Here is an 18290-nt window from a genome sequence, read left to right as displayed (position 1 = left end):
GGGCTAGCAGGCTGCTTGTGACAAGATAAATTGGTAGGCAGTGTGACATAAGGGTTAAGGCATTAGATTTCAAACCCAGAGGTTGAGGATTCAAATCATGTTACTGACACTATATTGCCTATAAGCAAGTCACTTCACCTGTGTGTCCTCTAATTGGAAAAAAATGCAAATAACCCAATGTATCTCAAACATTGCAAGTAATCTTGCATAACATAATCAATCAAATAAGTAAATGTATAGAGGTGTTACAGAGCAGCTGATTCAATTTTCGGATCTGTAATGTCATTTAAATGGTCAATTCAGGAAGGGTAACAGCCAAAAGACCGTTACACCTCCATATAAGGAGGTTCACTGGCTGACCAGCAGCATTCCCCCTCCAGTAACCCACCTCCAAAAAAAAAAGTCCACCACGGCAAACCTCTGTGCCACCAACCAGACAGTCATTCAAGTGATGGTGTCTACATGGCACTTGATGCTTCGCAGGGGGTTAACAAATCAGTCTGAATCTTCACATATGTAGTTCACATCCACTCAGCAGAAAAAACGGAAAAAAAAAAAAAAAGATTAAGAGTGAACATGGGTGACATCATGTCGGCACTCAAATAGTTTTGGATTTTGGAATTTCAGGTTACTCAGCCTGCAATATTTGTCAAAAGCTTATTATTAGGTTGCTAAACTAATATTTACCTTTCTTTTTGTATTCATATAACATAAAAATGCTGTGTTCAATTTAGTTTATTTACCTTGCAAAATTGAATACTTCCACATTCATTATGGATTTATCAGACGAGTTCAACAGTATAATTTCTTCACCTTCATTAATGTCATTCATCCATTCTGTTATTTCCTCTTTACTGAATGCTTCCTAATGAAGAAGAAATGTAAGTTTAGCAGATAATTACTCGACTGCATGGTCAATAACTACAAAATTGTAGATATAGCTTTAACGATCACCTAATCCACTATTATTATAATAAACTGGCTATATTTAAACCCAGAATCGTATTCAATACTTTAGAATAAAAGTTATTTAAGACATTGTTCTTCCTTACATTTTTGATCAACTGTACATTGCACTTCCAAAAACATATGTGAGAAAACTGGATTGCTTAGTGTAATGTGAATAGATCCTAAACTTAAGACAGTAAAAATAGTCAAAACACAATAACAAAAAAAACATAAAACTCTGATTTTATAAACACAATTTTGAACAACTTTATCACAATGCACTGTGCTCTTCTGTGTTTTTTCACAGCAGTAGTGGGACTCGGGGAAATAAAAAAACACTTATTCTAACAATTGCTGCAAAATAGTTTTCAGGAAATAGACACTTTCAACTCTTCATTCTCACCAATATACATTTAAAGCCCCATACTTAGGCACAATGTAAAATATTTACCTGCTGTAGTAATGTAACTACTGTTTTCTAACAGAAGATACATACAAGTATATTCAAAATGTAATTACTACCATTGGTAGCGAATAAATGCACTCTTATAAAAGTTTTTCTTTTTAGGATATCATACATGCAAATGAAATTAGATTTTATCTTTAAACGTCATTACCAGATCTTTAACATAATCATAAAATCAATATTAAAACAACACAATTTTAAGTTTATTTCATGATTTAGACAAAATGAATTGCCTTTTTCCCCACATAAATTAAAATCCAAGGAACATACATGAAGTATTTGAGAAAAAAATGTAAATCATAAAACATTCATATAGGCTAGGGGTGTCCAGACTCTTTTGGCTTGCGAGCTACTTTTGAAATGACCACGTTGAAATGATCTACCTACATTAAAAATTCTCTCTCTCTCTCTCTCTCTCTCTCTCTCTGATTAAATTCATTTTTTTCCTCAGAATTCTACACACAACACCCCATAATGACAACATGAAAACAGTTTCCTTGAGATTTTTGCAAATTTATTAAAAATAAAAAAATTGAGAAAACATGTGTACATAAGTATTCACAGCCTTTGCCATAAAGCTCAAACTTGAGCTAAGTTGCATCCTGTTTCCCCTGATCATCCTTGAGATGATTCTGCAGCTTAATTGGAGTCCACCTGTGATAAATTGATTGGACATGATTTTGAAAGGCACACACCTTTCTATATAAGGTCCCACAGTTGACAGTTCATGTCAGAGTACAAACCAAGCATGAAGTCAAAGGAATTGTCTGTAGACCTACAAGACTGGGGAAGGTTACAGAAAAATTTCTGCAGCTTTGAAGGTCCCAATGAGCACAGTGGCCTCCATCATCTGTAAGTGGAAGAAGTTCAAAACCAGCAGGACTCTTCCTAGAGCTGGAGAGCCATCTAAACTGAGCGATCGGGGTAGAAGGGCCTTAGTCAGGGAGGTGACCAAGAACCCGATGGTCACTCTGTCAGAGCTCCTGAGGTCCTCTGTGGAGAGAGGAGAACCTTCCAGAAGGACAACCATCTCTGCAGTAATCCACCAATCAGGCCTGTATGGTAGACTGGCCAGACGGAAGCCACTCCTTAGTAAAAGGCACATGGCAGCCCGCCTGGAGTTTGCCAAAAGGCACCTGAAGGACTCTCAGACCATGAGAAACAAAATTCTCTGGTCTGATGAGACAAAGACTGAACTCTTTGGTGTGAATGCCAGGTGTCATGTTTGGAGGAAACCAGGCACCGCTCATCACCATGTCAATACCATCCCTACAGTGAAGCATGGTGGTGGTAGCATCATGCTATGGGGGTGTTTTTCAGCAACAGGAACTGGGAGACTAGTCAGGATAAAGGGAACGATGACTGCAGCAATTTACAGAGACATCCTGGATGAAAACCTGCTGCAGAGCGCTCTTGACCTCAGACTGGGGCGACGGCTCATCTTTCAGCAGGACAACGACCCTAAGCACACAGCCAAGATATTAAAGGAGTGGCTTCAGGACAACTCTGCGAATGTCTTTTAATGACCCAGTCAGAGCCCAGACTTGAATCCGATTGAACATCTCTGGAGAGATCTTAAAATGGCTGTGCACCGATGTTTACCATCCAACCTGATGGAGCTTGAGAGGTGCTGCAAAGAGGAAAACTCTGATTTTATAAACACAATTTTGCGAAACTGGCCAAGGATAGGTGTGCCAAGCTTGTGGCATCATATTCAAAAAGACTTGAGGTTGTAATTTCTGCCAAAGGTGCATCGACAAAGTATTGAGCAAAGGCTGTGAATACTTATGTACATGTGATTTCTCATTTTTTTAATTTTTAATAAATTTGGAAAAACTTCAAGTAAACTTTTTTTTACGTTGTCATTATGGGGTCATTATGTGTGTAGAATTCTGAGGAAAAAATGTAATCCATTTTAAAATAAGGCTGTAACATAACAAAATGTGGAAAAAGTGATGCGCTGTGAATATTTTCCAGATGCACTGTGTGTGTATACAGATAAACCTCGGTTCACAACCATAATTCATTCCAAACGTCTGGTTGTAAACCGATTTGGTCGTGAACTGAAGCAATTTCCCCCATAGGATTGTATGTAAATGCAATTAATCCGTTCCGGACCGTACAAACTGTATGTAAATATTTTTTTTAAAGATTTTTAAGCACAAATATAGTTAATTACACCATAGAATGCACAGTGTAATAGTAAACTAATGTAAAAACATTGAATAACACTGACACAAACACCCAGGCTCCCTACTCAGCTGCACGCGCAGGCTCCTTCGCTCGCCCTCTCTCTCTCGCATGCACGCAGGCTCGCTCGCCCTCGCTCTCTCTCCCTCTCCAGCACGCAGGCTAGCTCGCCCTTTCTCTCTCTCTTTCTCTAACATTACAGGAGTTCGCACTATAGCCTTGCAAGCGATCGCTGTATAAACGCTTTTTTTAATGAGTTTTAAGCACGGGGGAAAAAAAGGAACATTTGAAAAAACTGTAATTTAATAAACCACCAAGTAAAGTAACATTGCAACAAATCTCGCTACTAACCACTCACTGTAAACACTTTTTTAATGAGTTTTAAGCACAGGGGGAAAAAAATGAACATTTGAAAAAAGTGAAGAGTAACACTGCAACAATTCATGCTACGAACCGAAAAATTAACATTTGAAAACTCCGTAATACAAAAACCATAAACCACCAAGAAAACTAACCTTGCATTAGTCGAGTTCTGGCATGAAGTGAGGAGGAACTGGATGGAGAGGAGGAACTGGATGGAGAGGAGGAAGAGTCTGGCTCCGCAATGGAGGGATGTTTTCCTTCAGGCGTTTTTTCTCGTGTGATTTCTTGGGTTTCTGGTGTTTGTAGCTGTTTAGCTGGTGGGAGTGAAAGCCTCATGCAGCCATTCCAAAAACAAAGTGCTTGTGACCCAACCCTTCGTGTTTGCCCTCCACAGTACTGGCAGTCTGGCTTTGTTTACATTGTGCTGCTTGAAAGCACGAGGATTCTCACATTGGTAAATAAGTAAACTGGTAAACAGTTTTTCTACCTCTTCCAGCACTTGAAGCCTCTGCCTGGTTAACGCTGTAACTCCTTTTACAAAATCAGCTGCTTTAATAGATTCTTTCTGCTTTAGAATAGTCGAAATCATAGGTTTTGACTTATTGTACTCGGCGGCAAGATCAGTAACACGAGCGCCACGCTCATACTTTTCAATAATTTCTTTCTTTACTATAGCCAAGTTTCCATCCAGTTTTTTGCGACGTTTTGTTTATGACAAGCAGAATATATGTAAAAAAAATGTGCGAAATTTGCTGTCACCAGCCTGTTTCCATCCAACTGGCTTTTTATCGATAAAATGGTGTGCGTGATGACGTCATCCCCTCCAAAACGAACTGTCGCATAAGTTTTGTTGTATCGCGAAAAAAAATCTGCCCTTGAGCCGTTTCCATACATAATTTTGTGTATGGAGCAAATTATCTACCTTTTGTTTTCCTCATTACACCCCCTCCACCAAACAAACAAACAAAGAAATGGAGAGATTATTCAGACAGTTTTTTGAAATTTGCCAGCTTACTCTTATTTCAGTTTCACAAATAATTGGAATTGTACATAATATCCAAAGACGACAGCAGAATGAAGCAGTTGCTTGTCTGATAGCCCTAGAGCTCAAAGAAAGTACCGCAGTGCGACGAAACCCACGGGTATGGGAGAGACGACGGAATAAGACCTTCTGGATGGAGGTGGTGGGGAGACACTTCACAGAAAATCTCTGGCTGCAACATTTTAGAATGACACGGCCGATGTTTGAGATGTTGTGTGGATTCATCAGTCCTGATGTTGCGCCCATCACAGGTTGTCACCGACCACGGTTCCAACCCAAAGCGGATTGCCATCTCCCTTTACAAGCTGGCAACCTGCGCCGAGTGTAGAGTAGTTGGAGAAACTTTCGGGGTTAGTAAAACTACCGTCCATCGATGTGTATATGCTGTGTGCACCGCTATTAAAGAAAAATTAATGTGGCGTTATATCAGACTTCCCACTGTAGCGGAGGCCAATGAAATTGCATACCGCAATTCCTTGGTGCATCTTGTGCCACAGATTTACAGTGCACTGGATGGCACACATGTGCCTATTCTTCCCCCGACGGAAGGCTACCGCGATTACATTAATCGCAAAGGGTGGCCATCTATTGTTCTCCAGGTCCTTGTTGATGACAGGTGCATGATAAGAGACATTTGCGTTGGCACTCCTGGAAGTGCCCATGATGCAGCTGTGTTTGCAGCATCGGATCTGTACAGGTGAGCCTACCTTTCAATATCCCTTCTCAGTGCGATAACAACTGAATTAGTACTGTAACCTGCTTCCCTTAAGGTTTTTAATTAAAACTGAAATTTGAATTAATACAAAATAACAACGTTTAATCAAAAAAAACTAAAGTTAATATTAATGAGATAATTTCTCATATATGCTAAAACATCTGCCATTTAATAATAAGAAAAAATGTTTAGATAATGAAACACACAGTTTATTAAATATTTTGACTGACACAGTAAATTACGTTTGCGGTTTTTATATTATTTAGACATCCTGAGAGACACCCCCAGGCTACAGTTGATGTGGAGGGAGTTCAGGTACCCCTTTTAGTAGCAGGAGACCCAGCCTATCCGCTACTGCATTGGCTCATCACGAGAAATAACAAGTCTCTTCATCAGACCATGCGAACCGCGCCGCTATTCTCGTTTTGATTGCACGTGATGAAAATGTATCATGTGACACATTTATTTGCATTAAAGCCCTTTTTTTCCGACAAAAAGTGTTTCCAATGTAGTTTTTGCGACATCTGAAGTATCGATATGGAATTTATGCGCTAAAGTTAAACGGAAAAATATTATGTCGACATGTGCAACATTTTATCGGTAATTAGCATTTTCATCAGCTAAAATTTGAAGCGCTAAATATTTTTTCGCAAAAACTCCTTGGATGGAAACCTGTCATATGATTTAAATTTTCTGCAAAACTTTCTTCTCACCACTCTTCACTTGCTTAGAAGCCATGGTTAACTGCAAAAGCACACAAAATACTGTAGAGCACAAAGAGATCACAGATAAAGCATGCACATCTGACTGACAACAATGAACAGGGAGCGGTGCAACATGTGCTTGAATACAGTAATCGGCGCGTACTAACTGGAAGGGAAATGAAATAGAGCACAAAGAGTTCACAGTGAAAGCATGCACGCATGTGCAAGCACGCATGTCTGACCGAGAACAATGCAACACGTGCGGAAATCATCAGCGTGCACAAACGGAAAGGGAAACTAGCTTGTTCATATACCGAGTGTGTGGTTGTGAACCGAGGCAAAAGTTTGGCAAACTTTTTGGTCGTAAACCGAGTTGTATGTGTACCAATACGTTCGTGGACCGAGGTTCCACATGTGTGTATATATACACACACACACACACACACACACATACACATACAGATACAGTACTGTACGGAAGTTTTAGGCAGAAAGAAATGCTGTAAACAAAGAATGCATTCAAAAATGGAAGTGTTAATCATTTATTTTCATCAATCAACAAAATGCAATGAATGAACAAAAGAGAAATCTAAATCCAATCAATATTTGGTGTGACCACCCTTTGCCTTCAAAACAGCATCTATTCTTCTAGGTACACTTGCACACAGTTTTTGAAGGAACTCGGCTGGTAGGTTGTTCCAAACATCTTGGAGAACTAACCACAGATCTTCTGTGGATGTAGGCTTCCTCACATCCTTCTGTCTCTTCATGTAATCCCAGACACACTCGATGATGTTGAGATCAGGGCTCTGTGGGGGCCATACCATCACTTCCAGGACTTTTTGTTCTTCTTTACGCTGAAGATAGTTCTTAATGACTTTGGATGTATGTTTGGGGTCGTTGTCCTGCTGCAGAATAAATTTGGGGCCAATCATATGCCTCCCTGATGTAATTGCATGATGGTTAAGTATCTGCCTGTACTTCTCAGCATTGAGAACACCATTATCCTGACCAAATCTCCAACTCCATTTGCAGAAATGCAGCCCCAAACGTTTAAGGAACCTCCACCATGCTTCACTGTTGCCTGCAGACACTCATTATTGTACCGCTCTCTAGCCCTTCAAAGAACAAACTGCCTTCTGCTACAGCCAAATTTTGACTACTCAGTCCAGAGCACCTGCTGCCATTTTTCTGCACCCCAGTTCCTATGTTTTCATGCATACTTGAGTCGCTTGGCCTTGTTTCCATGTCACAGTTATGGCTTTTTGGCTGCAACTCATCCATGAAGACCACTTCTGGCCAGACTTCTCCGGACAGTAGGTGGGTGTCCCTGGGTCCCACTGGTTTCTGCCAGTTCTGAGCTGATGGCACTGCTGGACATCTTCCGATTTCGAAGGGTAATAAGCTTTATGTGTCTTTCATCTGCTGCACTAAGTTTCTTTGGTCGACCACTGCGTCTACGATCCTCAACGTTGCCTGTTTCTTTGTGCTTCTTCAAAAGTGCCTGAACAGCACATCTTGAAAACCCAGTCTGTTTTGAAATCTTTCTCTGGGAGAGACCTTGCTGATGCAGTATAACTACCTTGTGGCTTGTTGCTGTACTCAATCTTGCCATGACATGAAACTGTCTTCCACAACCTCACCTTGGTAGCAGAGTTTGGCTGTTCCTCACCCAGTTTTAAGCCTCCTACACAGCTGTTTCTGTTTCAGTTAATGACTGTGTTTCAACCTACGTGTGACATTGATGATCATTAGCACCTGTTTGGTATAATTGGTTGATCATACACCTGACTATAATCCTACAAAATCCCTGACTTTATACAAGTGTACCTATAAGAATTGATGCTGGTTTGAAGGCAAAAGGTAGTAACACCAAATATTGATTTGATTTAGATTTTTCTTTTGTTCGTTCACTTTGCATTTTGTAAATTGATAAAAAATAAACAGTCATTTTTTATATTTCTGAAAGCATTATTTGTTTACAGCATTTTTTCACACCTGCCTAAAACTTTTGCACAGTACTGTATATACACACACTGAGTATACTTTATATGGGGTGCCAAACAGGCAAATAATGATTTTCGGAATATATAAAGTCAGTCTTCGGAATATATAACACCAAAACCCGATTACCGTATTTACGGTACACATTGCACACATTTTTTCCCGAAAATTAGCATCATTTATGCGTCACACACAAGGAAATGTAATTATTTAATGTTTATTTCTTCTGCTTGGGCTCGCTCTCTCTCGCGCTCTCACTCTCTCTAAACGCTTCTATTACAATTACAACACAGAGGCCAAACAATTTTTGCGATTTTCTTTGTAAAAATTAGGGTGCACGTCTTACATGAGGGTGCGTGGTACACGAGTAAAAACGGTATAGAATATACCAGTCAGTGGCAGAATATACAGTGGTGTGAAAAACTATTTGCCCCCTTCCTGATTTCTTATTCTTTTGCATGTTTGTCACACAAAATGTTTCTGATCATCAAACACATTTAACCATTAGTCAAATATAACACAAGTAAACACAAAATGCAGTTTTTAAATGATGGTTTTTATTACTTAGGGAGAAAAAAAAATCCAAACCCACATGGCCCTGTGTGAAAAAGTAATTGCTCCCTGAACCTAATAACTGGTTGGGCCACCCTTAGCAGCAATAACTGCAATCAAGCGTTTGCGATAACTTGCAATGAGTCTTTTACAGCGCTCTGGAGGAATTTTGGCCCACTCATCTTTGCAGAATTGTTGTAATTCAGTTTTATTTGAGGGTTTTCTAGCATGAACCGCCTTTTTAAGGTCATGCCATAGCATCTCAATTGGATTCAGGTCAGGACTTTGACTAGGCCACTCCAAAGTCTTCATTTTGTTTTTCTTCAGCCATTCAGAGGTGGATTTGCTGGTGTGTTTTGGGTCATTGTCCTGTTGCAGCACCCAAGATCGCTTCAGCTTGAGTTGACGAACAGATGGCCGGACATTCTCCTTCAGGATTTTTGGTAGACAGTAGAATTCATGGTTCCATCTATCACAGCAAGCCTTCCAGGTCCTGAAGCAGCAAAACAACCCCAGACCATCACACTACCACCACCATATTTTACTGTTGGTATGATGTTCTTTTTCTGAAATGCTGTGTTCCTTTTACGCCAGATGTAACGGACATTTGCCTTCCAAAAGTTCAACTTTTGTCTCATCAGTCCACAAGGTATTTTCCCAAAAGTCTTGGCAATCATTGAGATGTTTCTTAGCAAAATTGAGACGAGCCCTAATGTTCTTTTTGCTTAACAGTGGTTTATGTCTTGGAAATCTGCCATGCAGGCCGTTTTGCCCAGTCTCTTTCTTATGGTGGAGTCGTGAACACTGACCTTAATTGAGGCAAGTGAGGCCTGCAGTTCTTTAGACGTTGTCCTGGGGTCTTTTGTGACCTCTCGGATGAGTCGTCTCTGCACTCTTGGGGTAATTTTGGTCGGCCGGCCACTCCTGGGAAGGTTCACCACTGTTCCATGTTTTTGCCATTTGTGGATAATGGCTTTGACTGTGGTTCGCTGGAGTCCCAAAGCTTTAGAAATGGCTTTATAACCTTTACCAGGCTTGATAGATCTCAATTACTTCTGTTCTCATTTGTTCCTGAATTTCTTTGGATCTTGGCATGATGTCTAGCTTTTGAGGTGCTTTTGGTCTACTTCTCTGTGTCAGGCAGCTCCTATTTATGTGATTTCTTGATTGAAACAGGTGTGGCAGTAATCAGACCTGGGGGTGGCTACGGAAATTGATCTCAGGTGTGATACACCACAGTTAGGTTATTTTTTAACAAGGGGGCAATTACTTTTTCACACAGGGCCATGTAGGTTTGGATTTTTTCTCCCTAAATAATAAAAACCATCATTTAAAAACTGCATTTTGTGTTTACTTGTGTTATATTTGACTAATGGTTAAATGTGTTTGATGATCAGAAACATTTTGTGTGACAAACATGCAAAAGAATAAGAAATCAGGAAGGGGGCACATAGTTTTTCACACCACTGTATAAAGTCAGCGTCGGAATATATAAAGTCACTCCTGAATATATAAAGTCAGCGTCGGAATATATAAAGTCAAGTAAAGCTGAGTCTTAAAACCGTCTGTCAAAGTCTGACAAACAATTTTCAATCTGCTCTGTGTATCGGATGCTGTCATGTTACGCACACACCTTCCATTTCGTCTCAACTGTGATTTTAGTTCCCTCTCCTTTCTATTTCTCAGATCGCTTTTCGGAAGGAAGTCAGTTTCGTAGTTTTTATGAACAGTTCGAAAGTGCCTTTCCACATTTTCCTTCTTTGGAATAGCAATGATAGATTGACAGATCAGACAAACACACTTCAACTGCGACATTCTGAGAAAAAAATAAATTCCTCTTCCAAGTCCACATCCAGCCCATAAGCTCCACCCCAACCCAACAATTTTTATTTTTTTTTTTAAATTCCTTCTTTAGTCGATATAAATTGGAAGGCTAACTAGATCACTTAGATAGCCGGAGTTTTGCAATAGCTCGCATGTTTGATCGTGCATCCGGGATCACTAGTGTGTTAGAAGAAAAGAGATCTCACACTGGCCGCCCTGTATGTCAATCAAGTAGTAAATGCCATAGGGAGGATATATTATAGAATTTTTTGAATACAATGCGATCTACCTGCACTACCTTTCCGATCTACCAGTCAATCGTGATCGAGTTATGGGACACCCCTGATATAGACTATTAGAGAATAATTAAAATGTCTGCATTTAACCTATTTGACACTAAATTAATCAGTGTATTTATATGTTCTTTAGGAACCCAACTATTCACAGAAACCTGGCTTCTAAAATGCCACGTTTATTTTAATTAGAAAAATCAGGTTAACAGACCTAGATTTCCCCACAAGTAACCCAGGTATTCATCCATGTAAAGCCTTAACCAGGTAAGAATTAACTGTTTGTGCATGTCCATTGCACCTCTGTTACACTACGACTGTGTTAGCTTTACACACCCACACATCAGTAGCCACAGGTAGAAGTGTCCACACGATATATTTCTGGAGGCATCTGCTTTGGTGATCTTATTATTCCTTCTCTTAGATGAAATAATGTGTCAGTATTTCAGAAATTGTTAAATTTATGTTGATGAGCTAAATGTACAGTAGCAAACACTCCCAAAAGCAGTAATGAATTAAAAGTAACATACGCATATTTTGATTTTTTAAAAGAAGAGTTACCCAACAAAATATTTTTTAAAAGTAAAAAAGAAAGCGTATGTCATTTCTTTGCAGGACTCAATCTCACAACCTTGACAAATGAAGTAATCATATTTTTTAAACAAAAGAATATTAACAAATGTGGCTTTTTCTGGTCAATTTCATGAACGTTCCTATATATGTTTAATATTTAATAATAACTTAATAATATTAACTCTCTTTTGTGCATTTTGATGATGCCCGAGTGCATGCCAAAGGAGGACTCTGTAAGGGTACTTGCGTATGTAAACATGTTTTTTAGAAACCAGTGTAGGGTGTATTCCAGGAAAAGTACTCAGCAAGACAATGACAATCTAATTACAGATTGAAAATGTAAAATATAAATCATTCATAACTTCATTCAGGTCTTGAAATTAATTTCTGAAATGGAGGGGAAAGGATTTCAGACTTTTGGGGGGGAATTTCAAAAACTTTTACATTTATATTATAAAAAATAAATAATTGTTTCAAATTGCATGTAGATATTTCTGTTCCGTAACAGACAATAATAGAAAGTTAATGTTCAATGTAATATTCATATATTTGCTTAATTTCTTTACAATATCAGTGACTTGTAGCTATCTAGAGTATGGTATAGTCGCACACCCCCTGCAAGTTAACATGAGACAGAACTTTCTTAGCTATATCTGAAGAACAGTGTGCTAATTAAGCCAGTGAGGAATTAGTCTTACTTCTAGCATGGACTATGGGGATATGTTTCAAATATGAGATTGCATACAGTTTTCTGACTGTGTTTAACATGCCTCAAGTATGACTATGACCAAACTTAGAGAAATGAAACAAGACATACAAGCCTTAAACAGAACTTTCATTTTCTTTAATATCAATTTTTTCTCAATTTTTATGTGAACTTTTGCTTTGAAATGTTAGTAAAACTTTTAAAACGAAGATATTTGATTTGTGGAATTATCTGAACATGTGTCACACTGTTTATTGAATTATTCTATGATGTAAACTAAAAGCTGCAGAACGTTGGTAATTTTAGATCAATGCTGCTAGACATTCATATTTAGCGTAAATCCAAAATTGCTGTGGAAAAAGTAATATAAAACCATCTACAGAATGAAATGCTGGCATTCCAAGGAGGAGGAATTTCATCTCGCAGGGTACTCTGGATATTATCGAGAGGAATCGCAGTAGAAGGCTTGATGGCAACTCAAGTCTGTACAGGGAACTGAGTAGGATGGATGGGTTAAGGTCCTTGCTAGGGTCATCCTCAATAATATTTGTGATCAGCTGCTCACCTACCAGCAACTGGAGCAGTTTTGTTTTATACCTATAGTTTACCATCTACCGCATCCTGGCACTGAGGGTTCTAATTGGGCGCAAACATGGGTGCTTGAAATCAACTTTTGTTGATTTTTGTAAAGCATTTGACTCAGCTGATCGAGCTGCCCTGTGGGACATCCTGAGACTTTGCGTGTTCCCCCTGAAGTTGCTGGATGTCATGGCTGGCCTGTACACTGGTACTATGAATGCTGTGTAGAGTGGAAGCAGAACATATGCATTTTTCTCAGTTGATTCTGAGGTATGACAGGGTTATGTTCTTGCTCATACCCTGTTCAATATTTGCACGTGTCCTGGATAAAAACTAGGATCCAAGCCTTTAATGAACTCTTAGGCACAGACATCAGCATTGTGTCCGCTTATGGAGAGAGTGTCAACTGCACAGAGAGGTTTACTTACCTCGGTAATGACATTCATGCCTCTGGTGACTCTTCCTGTGAAGTAGATAAATTGGAAGAGCATGGGAAGTCATGAAGTCACTGGAAAGGGATTTGTGGCGCTCCTGATATCTTTGCAAAAGTACTAATGTCCAAGACTTTAGAGCCCTGTGAGACGGGGACATTATCCAGGGACACATAATACAGCCAATTAATCAATCCATAAATAAATAAATAAATATACAGTGCCCACCCTAATGGTGTTTAGGATAAAGACACATTTTTCTTGATTTACCCCTCTGCTCCAGTTTAAAATTACAAAAAACTTGTTTTATCCATGCTTTTCAGACTCAGAATGGCTTCATTCACTTTAATTGGCACAACTGTTGTTCTCATGTTAAATAAACAATGGCAACTACAAAGGGTATTATAATGAAACGCACCTTGGTAATCACAAACGCCTGTGACGTTAGTTATTCCAAACAATATGGTGCCCTGAAATGGGGAGGGGGACATGTATAAAAAAGTGTTGTAATTTCTACATGGTATGACCAAAATGTATGCAAATATCCTTAAAGTATCCAATGTGCACTTTACAGTTACAAAGGAAACAATTCAAATGTGATTAAACTGTGAAGCACAGGGGTAAATTAAGAAAAAATGTCTTTTTTCCACACATTATAGAGGGCAATGTATATTTTGCAGAAATTTCAAAATGAATTTGGAGTATGTCGTGGCATTGAACTGCCAGGTAACGGTAGGCAGAGGCCCTTCTTAGCAAGGTTATTATAGTTTTGCCTTTTTGTATTAGTTTTTATTTCTAGATTTTTTCTGAACTTCAGTTTAGTTTTAGTTTTCCTTCATTGTGCATTTTTAGTTTAAGTTTAGCTTTTATTTCACAAAGACATTTCTATTTTATTTATATATATATATATTAGTTCCATTTTTAGTTTTAGTAATTATGGCATGGAGCTCCTACGGAGATGGTTTTGTGTCACAATCAGACAGAACTGTGCACTTAACAGATTTGGATAAGAATTTAATGTTAGTGGAAGCTTATTACACTGTCTGGTTTACTATCTGGTTTTGTTTTTGTCTGATAAAAACAAGCATAATCAAAACTAGACACTGAATATGAACAATTTTACACAATTTTATAAATCTTAAAATATCTTGTCATGAAAATCATGGGGGATTAGAAAGAACAGGACTCTTAGACTTGAATCAGTGTGCAGACCACACCTAGCTGTATTGAGGGAAACAAAGATAAACGTGCATGTAGTGTCAAAGTTAGGGGTGGTGAGTTTTGAATAGCCCACCATAAGAACAATAAACCCATAATGAGCAGAGCAAGAGCAGGTAATAGGTGTAGGGACAGGCATAAAACGTCAAGAGACCGCATCTGAGATTAAGAACAATATATACATTATCTAAACCTGTTTATCCAGATCAGGATCGCCGGAAACCTGGAGCCTACTGCAGCAGGTTTGGATGCAAGGCAGGAAAAATCCCTGGTATGCAATATGTATGATAAGGCTGATGTTAAGAACAAAAAGAATATGATATTTCAACTATCTATATGAGAGAGAGAGAAAAACAATGAAAAAAGGGAGCCAAATATTTTAAAATATAATTCTGCTAATGGATTACTTTCACAATATCAGGTATTTTGAGTTCTGAATATGAACTAAAAAGATAAATTAATAAATATGGAATAAATAGAAAAACCCATTAGTATGTTTAGTTTTTCATCACTTGTCAGACTCTCTACCTTTGTTTGTATTGCTTCGTTGTTAAACGATGTTTTTAAAGCAAAAATGATTGGTCAGCAACAATATGCTGATCTTGTATGATGACCACATCAGTCTCTTGATCAGTGCCGTTTTATTTTCAAAAACCGGGAGTGGTCTCCCCTAGACTTTCTTGTATACTCAGATATGGGGATGGATATTTGAGGAGTAAACCGCAAGACAGTGATTATATTTTTATATTATGTACATTAAGGAACCATCAACAACAAATCAAAGTAATAATATATTGAACGATTTTTATAAAAGTTGAATAAATTGGACTCTGCAGCTGTATAAATAAACAAAAAATTGAGTACGTGTTCAGGTAAAGTACCACTTCCAGGTGATGGATTTGGCCCAAAAATGAATAAAGATTGTGGTGTAAAAACCACATGCCGAATTTCATCCATCTATCTAGTTGCGTTTTTGAGTTAGCGTGTTTACACACAGACATATGCGTGCGTGTACACACACAATTCTAAAAAACAGTATTGCTGGACACTGGTTAATCTATAATGTCAAGATTCATCAAAACATCGAGGTTGAATTTTTTCATGATTACTATACTTTCTCTATACTTCGTAAAAACGATTTCTCCTTTGTGAAGTGGCATGTGAATTGCTGTCAACAAAAAGCAGACACCGGAGAAATAAACTGAAACGTTACTCACTTGTGATTTTTCTGTCCATATGGTAAATGTTTTGTTGACCAGCACATTCTGATTTCAGCCATTTGAATTACATTTTGATATACAGCAAGCACAAAGAAAGGCAGCATGCAAATCGATTTCTATTTCTCACGTTTTACGCACCTGCACTCGGCTTGCTCTGTCAACGCAAATGCTGTGTGAACAGCCGCCCTCCGTCACCAGCTGCCGTTCACTGGATGAATATGCGCAGGCGGCTCGTGGTGGATGACTTTCTGTTTTAGAGTTAAAACTTACAAGGGTTAAAGACTAACAGCAAGAATATTCATTCAAAAATGAAAACTAAAAATATTTTAGTAAATTATTATTTTATTTCAGTTAGTCTTTCCAGCTACTTTAATAGTTTTGATTAGTTTTACATTTCGGTTTTGTTAATTATTTTATTTCAATTTACGAAAAAAAATTTTTTAAATAGTTTCAGTTTTGATTTTAGTTTTCATTAACTATAATAACCTTGCTTCTTAGCACACACTGGTGGAATAAGCCTAGCATCCAATTTTGGCACCATCTTCTTTTTTCCCCCAACAGCTTGTGCAGTGTGTCCGGGATTATCCCTGTGATAGAGCAAGCTTTCCCAAAATATTTGTTTAGGCATTGTGCATCTTTTGATCTCAAGTTGCTTCCCCAAGAGACTGAAGTGTAGAATAACACATTGGCTACTATAGACTGTTGGAACATTTCCTGCAGCATGCTACATACAACAAAAGACCGGAGTCTCCTTAGGAAGTCTGTGCAGTCAGACTAGTCCATTTTGACTTTTATGTGAGCCCCTAGGTACTTCTAGCTTTGCCCCACATTCACATCCTTATGTACTATAAATTCCAGTTTTTTGAAGTAAAATCCCTAAAGCACCATATTTGTATATGTTTTATTTAGTTCACATTTATGTAAACAAAGCTTTTCAATCATATAAATTATTTTAAAAATATGAAGTGTTGTACTCTATACTGTTAAGCCCTTTGAAGCTCATTTATTACTGTAAGAGCCATTTTCATAGTTTTATAAGATTCATGAATATTTTACTAGATGACAATGCATAATCTATGGGAGGCTCCTATAACCTTAGTAAATAGAATTGTACTGGTATATTCCTGCCATTACTAATAGCTTCGACTAAAACAATAATCTTTAGTTAGTGACAGCCTTGCCTTGAGTAAGGTATGGAAGGCATAAGGTTTTAAACCATGCCTTGGCACATGCCTATGTGCCAATCGGCCTACGGGTCTTTTGAGTGTGTGAAGTAAATATGTAAGAAAACAGCACTTAATTTATGTGTTGTGCTGTACGCCTAAAGCATACAGAAGAAGAAGCTAAGAATCTTTAAGTATATAAGAATTTAAGAATCTTTAAGTCGAGAAGAAGAAGTAAAGAACTTTTAAGTACAGAAATAACTAAAGTTTCTCAAGAAAAGCTAAGTTTACATTTACAAGATACATTTTTCCCCTTTTTTGCCTTTTATTCTACATGTTTAACTATTTTTTCTTTTATTCTTGTCTGGATTATTTGCTTTTAACTTTCACTAAATACTTTTAAAACAAACTTTTGGACTGTGAGATTTCTTTAGACATTCTTTTTACACATGCTTGACCATACCTTATTTCAGCAGGTACAAACCTGCCTGTGAACTTGCCTAGGACTGAAAGCTTGAAATTGCCTTGGATTATAAAAGAAAGCAAGCCTGCATTTTCTATGCCTGAGATCCGACTGTGACGAAAGAAAACAACGACGACTTAAAAAAAGACTCAACAGGTACCTTTAATCTTTGTCTTTGATCGGAGTTGGATGTATTTGAGAATTATTAGTGCTCTTCACGAGACTGTATAAATTACAAAGGATTTTAAGTATAGTACCTTGTGGGACAGCAATGGCATCTGAATCCAGAAGCAGAAATAGACATCATATGCTGAACAAACGTCTGCATGGTGTGAATGAAAGTCGCATTGATTATAATGTCAGAAAGGACCATCTCCATGACGACAGAAATGGATTACAAATACAAACAATTATCTGATATGATGAAGAGCGTAACGGGTTTACAAAAAAATTAATTTAACTGTGAATATACAAAATCAACCATTGAGAATTCGTTCTTCAACTGAGATTGGAATATAAAGGGTTAAGCGACAAACTTTTATCTTACCAGAGCAACGAAGATAAACAGAAAATGTTACAAAAAGACTTTTAATGCTAAAATGGTAACCTTTCATACATTTTCAACAAATACAACGGAATGGGCTCTGGAAGTGCGCCAAAATAAAAGCCTCAAACAGCAGCTCGATTTTTCGGCTAACCAATTCAGGGATTACAGAACGACGACTGACATTCCTGAGGTTTCTCCAGAAGATAGTATCTCTCAGATTTCCACTCAAAGTAAAAGTCATGTAAGCTCAAGAACTAATTCAATTAAAAACTCTCAAATTTCTGCAAAATCT

At 38.0% G+C, this 18290-nt stretch overlaps 1 protein-coding gene across 2 annotated transcripts in view; it reads right to left on the bottom strand.

Moving 5' to 3' along the window:
• chm (CHM Rab escort protein) overlaps positions 1-18290 on the bottom strand; it is a 283130-nt gene that overhangs the window by 208324 nt on the left and 56516 nt on the right. For both annotated transcript variants that reach the window (XM_039765765.1, XM_039765766.1), the window contains exon 4: positions 744-865. In XM_039765765.1, coding sequence (XP_039621699.1) covers positions 744-865 — 122 coding nt within the window. The remainder of the gene's footprint in view (positions 1-743; positions 866-18290) is intronic.

Source organism: Polypterus senegalus, chromosome 10 (assembly GCF_016835505.1).
Source record: "Polypterus senegalus isolate Bchr_013 chromosome 10, ASM1683550v1, whole genome shotgun sequence".
NCBI lineage: Eukaryota > Metazoa > Chordata > Cladistia > Polypteriformes > Polypteridae > Polypterus > Polypterus senegalus.
This window is presented reverse-complemented; position numbering and strand designations above follow the sequence as displayed.